The sequence below is a fragment of the Clupea harengus genome, chromosome 21, assembly GCF_900700415.2.
Source record: "Clupea harengus chromosome 21, Ch_v2.0.2, whole genome shotgun sequence".
NCBI classification, from domain to species: domain Eukaryota; kingdom Metazoa; phylum Chordata; class Actinopteri; order Clupeiformes; family Clupeidae; genus Clupea; species Clupea harengus.
In genome coordinates this window covers 24,389,284-24,396,783 of record NC_045172.1, presented here as the reverse complement: position 1 = coordinate 24,396,783, position 7,500 = coordinate 24,389,284, and the positions used below count along the sequence as shown (strand labels likewise).

The 7,500-nt window shown below is 45.7% G+C and overlaps 1 protein-coding gene across 1 annotated transcript in view; it reads right to left on the bottom strand.

Annotated features, from left to right (window-relative positions):
* LOC105913327 (separin-like) overlaps positions 1-7,500 on the bottom strand; it is an 8,091-nt gene that overhangs the window by 330 nt on the left and 261 nt on the right. Inside the window, exons 2-8 of the mRNA XM_031558572.1 lie at positions 6,849-6,947; positions 4,893-5,108; positions 4,552-4,632; positions 3,471-4,196; positions 2,530-2,619; positions 1,041-1,152; positions 661-788 (exon numbers count right to left, since the gene is read on the bottom strand). Of these exons, the coding sequence (XP_031414432.1) occupies positions 661-788; positions 1,041-1,152; positions 2,530-2,619; positions 3,471-4,196; positions 4,552-4,632; positions 4,893-5,108; positions 6,849-6,929 (1,434 nt within the window). The 5' untranslated portion in view covers positions 6,930-6,947. The remainder of the gene's footprint in view (positions 1-660; positions 789-1,040; positions 1,153-2,529; positions 2,620-3,470; positions 4,197-4,551; positions 4,633-4,892; positions 5,109-6,848; positions 6,948-7,500) is intronic.

Sequence of the window (7,500 nt, the reverse complement as noted above, 5' to 3'; positions counted from 1 at the left end):
GCGCAGACACACACACACACACACACACACACACACACAGGTACACACACTCAAGCACACAGGCGCACACACAGGTACACACACACAAGCACACAGGCGCACACACAGGTACACACGCACAAGCACACACGCGCGCACACACGCGCACACACACACGAGCACAGACACACGAGCACAGACACACAGGCGCACGCACACACACACAGACACACACAAATGAAATGGCATAATGGGTGACTTTCCACATGAACCAGCAATTTCAAAAATCCTTTTGCAAGAGAAATAATGAATGAAGACTAATTATAACACTGAGTGTGTGGCTAAACTCTATTCAGCTTCCAGGGCTGCCTGTGAACTCAGAGTGTAACCCTAACCTGAGAATTCTAACCAATTGTAGCGGTTGCTAAGGTATGATTGGACGAGGGCCGTTCTAGGGAGGAGTTTCGCGATCGGTCAATTGTTCTAACTTTGAACCCAACAATTCGAACCTGAGGGCGTTCCAACCCAACGGTTCTAAGCCCAGGCCAAAGATCCGAACCTGAGGGTTCTAACTTGTGCCCAACCCTCCTAAGCTCCTATCCAACAGTTTTTGAGTTCTAGCTCGAGGCCAATGATCTTAACCTGTGAGTTTGACATCCAACTGTTCTAGTTTGCTCTTACCCTCTCAGTGGGCAGTGACTGGGGCCGGGACTTGACCAGCTGCTCACACAGAGGCTGGATCAACGAGAGAGCTTCCTGGTGCAGCTTCCTGTTAAACAGCTCAAACACAACCCCATTCACAGTAGACACTACACACACACACACACACACACACACACAATAAAAGGATAGATGCTACGTCATAATATTAAACAATGCATTATATTTTTTCCTGTTGTTGCAAACTAAAGGTGGTTGTACTCAAAGCTGTATAAATGTATAGCTCATGTGTACTGGTATCAGTGGGTGGACTCATAGCATAATGTAATATATGTATAATGTATGTATAATGTATAGCTCATGTGTACGTGTGCCTCGCTGGTATCAGTGGGTGGACTAACCTGCATGCTGAAGGAGATTCTCATTGGCCAGTTTCTGCAGCTGCTGCATGAGCTCACCCACGGAATCCTTCAGCTGCTCAACCACCTGCTGTAAACACTCTCCCTGAAGTGCCTACACACACACACACACACACACACACACACAACACACACACACCACAAAGTGTCATCACACACAAACACAACCAACCAAACACAGTAATCACACACATACAGCCACTACACACATATACATCCCCACCCCCAATCAGGGCAACATGTGGTGTGTGCTCGTAGCTGGCCTGATGTGCTGCTACTGCTGCTGTTGAGGATGCCCCCTTACTGGCTGATCACAACTACAGCGTGACGATATAGGATAATTAAGACCAGTAACGATCACAATCACGATAACAATAGCGAAATACAGCACCAGTCAAAAGTTTGGAATCTCATTCAATGGTTTTTCTTTATTTTTATTATTTTCTACATTGTACATTAATAGTGAAGACATTAAAACTATGAAAGGATATTAACAAAAAGGTGTTAAACAAAGCAGAATATGTTTTATATTTTTGATTGTTCAAAGAAACCACATTTTGCTTTGATGAAAGTTTTGCACACTTGACATTCTCTCAGTCGGTCATGAGGTCACCTGGGTATGGGATTGAACAGAACTTTTTTCCTCTGATTCTTCGAAAGTTCCCAAATCTAATGCACCCATTCCCGCACATTTCAGCCCGTCAAATTTTCCCACCATTTTTTGGAAAAAATTGAAAGTGAAACAAACTCCTCCGAGGACGTTCATCTGCAAAGCTTATACTCAATAAACAGTTAAAGTACTCCTTCTAAACGGCCTAGTGAAAGTGAAAGTAAAATAAACTCCTCCAAGGACATTCATCTGATTCCTGAAATGTGGTGTTCATCATCTTACAGAATTTAAAGCCGTTCAGGGATTTTTGATTGTTTTCCTGGTTTGGCTCATCTTTAAAATTCATTTAAATCCTTACATAACATTTCAAACTGTCAATCTTTGGCCAACGCGGCCTGGATCCTGATCGATTGATCTGATCTTTTTTCCATATTAGTCAACGTTCATTATTATTACGATATGAAGTAGTTATGTCATTACTCAAAGAGCTGCCTTCTCCTTAAAAGTCCCCTTAAGCAAATTCAAAACAATTACCAAAAAATGGGCTGCTAACTGAAATCTAATTTCAATAAATAAATTAACCATAAAGAAACATAAACAACTTCAATCGTAACCTCTCGTTCGTATTCCAGGACGCAATAATATACCAACAGTAAACTCACACATACTTCATAGGCTGAGGTGTCCTTTATCTAAAGTTTAAAGAAGTTTATTGTGACATTTTTAAATATATGTTTTCTATTGCCCAGCCCCAGTTTCACATACCAAATGCTTTCAACCCTGACACACACACACACACACACACACACACACACACACACACACACACACACACACACACACACACACACACACACTTACTTGTGATTTCTTCAGACTAGTGTGTGTGCTGCTGAAGGCTTGGCACAAGCTCTGGCAGAGAGTGTTCTGAAGGGTTGCAGCCTCGGAAATCTAAAACACACACACGCGCCAACACACGTACACACACCAACAGACAGGGCGCACACATACAGATACACCCACCATCACACACACAGAGGCAAACACACACACACACACACACACACACACACACACACACACACACACAAAGCGGCAGACACACAGAGACACAAACACACACACACACATAAGTAATAGCTAGATTACAATTTTCCCTTAAATCTTTCAATCAAGAATACAATTCACAGTCCGGGTCAATAATGTTGGATCATTCACTTTAAAAATTCCAGTTGTAATTAATAAATAATATAAAAAAAACAATAGTTGGATCTGTCCCTTTTCTTCCTTGCTCCCCGTGTCTATTGTGCTTACTCTACGTGGGTTCAGGCCCTCGGCTCTGTAAAGCGCCTAGAGACAATTTGATTGTTTTGGCACTAACTATATAAATAAAATTGAATTGAATTGACGTGTGGGTACCGTCTGTAGCTTCTGTATGTTTGTGTGTGTGTGTGTGTGTGTGTGTGTGTGTGCGTGTGTGTGTGTGTGCGTGTGTGTGTGTGTGTGTGTAAACCGTCTGTATGCTTTGTGTGTGTGTGTGTGTGTGTGTGTGTGTTTACCGTCTGTATGCTTTGTGTGTGTGTGTGTGTGTGTGTGTGTGTTTACCATGTGTGTGTACCGTCTGTAGCGTCTGTATGCTTGGTGTGTGTGTGTGTGTGTGTGTGTGTGTGTGTGTACCGTCTGTATGCTTGGTGTGTGTGTGTGTGTGTGTGTGTGTGTGTGTGTGTTTACCATGTGTGTGTACCGTCTGTACCGTCTGTAGCGTCTGTATGCTTCGTGTGTGTGTGTGTGTGTATGTGTACCGTCTGTAGCGTCTGGATGTTTCGTTGATGCTGCTTCAGGAAGGCCAGACAGGCCTGCAGTGTCGACGCCTCCATTCCATCTCTGGGACCAGTCTCAGTTGCCCAGACAACCAGCTGACACGCCTCCATCAGTGGCTGGCTGTGGGTTTCCATGGTGACTGGTAGGTTGCTAAGCAGCTGTGTACATGCCGAGTAGGTGTGGCATCCGTCTGAGTCGGAGGACCGCAAAAGGCGGTGCAGCTGAACTGACCAACCACAGAGCTTCAAGGCTGGGCGTAGCCCCTCCCCCCGACCGCGGGCACACCTCTGGGCTTCAGCCACTTGCTGATTGGCCAAATCCCAGAGCTTCGCCCCGCACAGCATTTTACACACCTTGATGGTCAGCACACACATGAGAGTGAGGTCACACACACCCTCATCCCCACCCCACAGAGGCCCCAGCACACACTCCTGCAGCAGCCGCGTCATGGCGGTGGCGTGTGTGTGTGTGAGGCTTCCGCAGGCGCGTCGGTACTGGGTCAGAGCCTCCTCCACATACACACACGCTTTGGAGGGGCCGCCCGGCGCTGGCGCACACACACTCTCCTGCAGCAGCCGGAAGCACAGCGCCTCCAGCCTCAAGCGGAGTGTGTGTGTGTGTGACTGGTCAGGTGTGTCCTTCACACTCCCCGCAGCGTTCCACAGCAACGCAAAACAGTTCTGCACCAGCGCCTGGCACTCCTCCACCTTAGAAACAGGAACACACACACAACAAACATTACACACACACAATTAATATTACACACATACATAACACCACACACACACACACACAATTCATATCTCACACGCACAATTAATATTACACACATAAATAACATCACACACACACACAATTAGTAATACGCACATACCAAAAGTGTGTGTAAGTGTGTGTGTGTGTGTGTGTGTGTGTGTGTGTGTGTGTGTGTGTGTGTATGTATGTATGTATGTATGTATGTGTGTGTATGGCGGTGGCTGTGTGTTGGTGTGTGCGTGCGCGCGTGTGTGTACGCGTGTGAGTGTGTGCGTGCGTGCGTGTGAGTGTGAGTGTGTGACTCACCTGTGGTGCTGCGGTCTTCAGCCGGTGGAACAGTGCCAGTGTCAGCTCACTACAGTCTTGCTTCCCCATCTTCATCAGCTTCTACAGGGAACCAAGCAGCATCCATCAGCGTGTGTTTCTGTGTGTGTGTGTGTGTGTGTGTGTGTGTGTGTGTGTGTGTGTGTGTGTGTGTGTGTGTGTGTGTGTGTGTGTGTTTCCGTGTGTGTGTGTGTGTGCGTGTGTGTGTGTGTGCGTGTGTGTGTGTGTGTGTGTGTGTGTGTGTGTGTTGCTGCGAGTCCTTGGGGCACACATGTTCATGTGATGCTGTAGTCTATGCAGTAGGTGTAGGATTCAGGCCTCACCTGTAGAATGTGGAACAACATCTTCTCCAGGTAAAGAGGTGCACCTGTCCGCGCCTCTGCAACATGTTCGTATCCGCCCACTGCCAGCTGCACCAATCGCACCAGTCTCTGCACAAGCCCCGCCTCCAGTGATGCGTCCAGTTTCTGGTAGCAGGCGTGGATGATGCGGTCACACACCGCTCGAGTGTTAAGACCGCCCCCGCTACTCAGAAAACCCTGCAAGGAAAGCCAAGGGACGTCACAAACACACACACACACACATAACCTCAAACACATACCCTCACACACACACACCATCCTCGCACATCACACACACAAACCATCCTCGAACATCACACACACACACACACACACACACACACACACACACACACACACACACACACACACACACACACACACACACACACACACACACACACACACACACACACATACCCTCACACACACACACACACACCATCCTCGCACATCACACACACGGTTCCCACAGCTTTAGGGAAGTTAGATTTAAGAATTTTAAATGAAATGAATGAAATTCAAGACCAACTTGACAATAACCAAAATTGAAGTAAAAAAACATCATCTTGATCTTCACACCAGTAGCGGACATGCAGACCCAGTGGTTTGGTTGAGGCGTTCATCAAACATGAAAACAAACGCATCCTCGCTAGCATCCGCAACCAGCTGATCTGAGAGCTAATCCGACAGACGCACATGTTTAACAGCTGCCAGGGGGTTTTGCATCAAATGCTGCTTTTCAAAACATCCTTTTGGTGATTGTGGCCAAACAATACAATTTAACTTCATGTGTTTGGCAGCATGGCTTATCTAGATTCCTAAATTTCCCCCGGGATTAATTAAGTACCCATCTATCTATCTATCTATCTATCTATCTATCTATCTATCTATCTTTGCACAGGCTTCACCGCCCACTACTTCAGACACAGAGGCCCTGATTTACTAAGATCAAAATTCACACACATGTGACAGTGAAATCTGTCAACACAATGCTCAATGCTGATCCACCCTCTGAAATCTGGTTCCGGTTTCAGAGCAGATGCACTAGTCAGCGACGACATGGGGAAGTCCGCATTCAATGAAGATTGACTGTTCAACCAATATTTCGTGACATTGCTGAAACTGGTACCGGATTTAAGAGGATGGAGCAGCATTTTTAAGACTTTTAAAAGATCGATTTAAGACGTTTTGATACAAACTAGAGCCTTATTTTTAGATGGATGAATTCTATGCCTTTTAAGACTTTTTAACGAGCCGCTGGAACCCTGTACACTCGCCTTTTACACACTCCTTCACACGAGCGCACAACCACAAATGTGCACACACACACATACCCTCACACAAACACATGCACACACGAGCGCACACACACTCACACGTGCGCACAACCACAAATGTGCACACACACATACCCTCACACAAACACATGCACACACTTGCGCTCACACACACTCACAAAAGGTGAAGGGACAAACACTACTGTTCAAAAGTCGGGAATCACCCAGAAAATGACATGTATCCAGGATCCATAGACGCAAAATAAATAGAAAGTATAGTTGACATTGACAGTTAGAAATAATAATTTGTACTTGAAACTTTGCCTTTGTCAAAGAATCCTCCAGTTCAGCAAATACAAACTTAGCAGCATTACAGATTGCCTGCTGCTTCCCCAAACAGCCCTTGGACTTGCAAAGTATGGAGCAGTTGTTTGGGTTAATATTCTGTAGAATGATTACTTTTAAAAGATTCCCCTTACTTCTGTGTATGGGTTGGGGTGTGTGTGTCTGTGTGTCTGTGTGTCTGTGTGTCTGTGTGTCTGTGTGTCTGTGTGTCTGTGTGTCTGTGTGTCTGTGTGTTTCAGGTGTGTGTTTCAGGTGTGTGTGTGTGTGTGTGTTTCAGGTGTGTGTGTGTATATGTATGTGCATGTTCAGTCACCTCCAGCTCATCGTGCAAGGCCCCGGCGTCCGCTGAGGTGGAAATCCGCCGGACAAAATCTTCTGTCTTCACACACCTCATTGGCTCTGCTCCCCAGCACTACACACACACACACACACACACACACAGCTCATCAAAACAACTCTTCAGCACTACACACACCTCATATCTCCAGCAGGGCTGTTAAAGAATGTCGTGCTGTGAAAGCTTTTCTGCCATTTTTGCAAGGTGTTCCAGCCAGGAAACACAGAACTACATAGTGTATATCCTGGGTGGCTAGTGGGAAAGACACAGGTGTTTTTCTGTCCTTCACATGACCATATGCCTTCACAATCAATTTGAGGATGGTATATAACAGACACCACAACACAGATCTCCAGCAGATTGTGTAAGGTTAACGTTCGCTAACGAAGATGTACATGTAACCACCGTTAGGTATGCCAAACTGTTAAAGGTTAAGAGTTAACGTTATATGTCTAACCTGAGTTTAACCACATGATATGCTTAATTCCTAAATCATATATCGCTATTTAGTTACACCAGATGACCCCGTCGGTCTCAAAGAGTGTCGTGTGTGATATAACATTAACGTTATTAGTGGCTGCTCTTGTTGAGTTCACATCTAACGTTAAAGTTGCTTAACGTTAGTTCT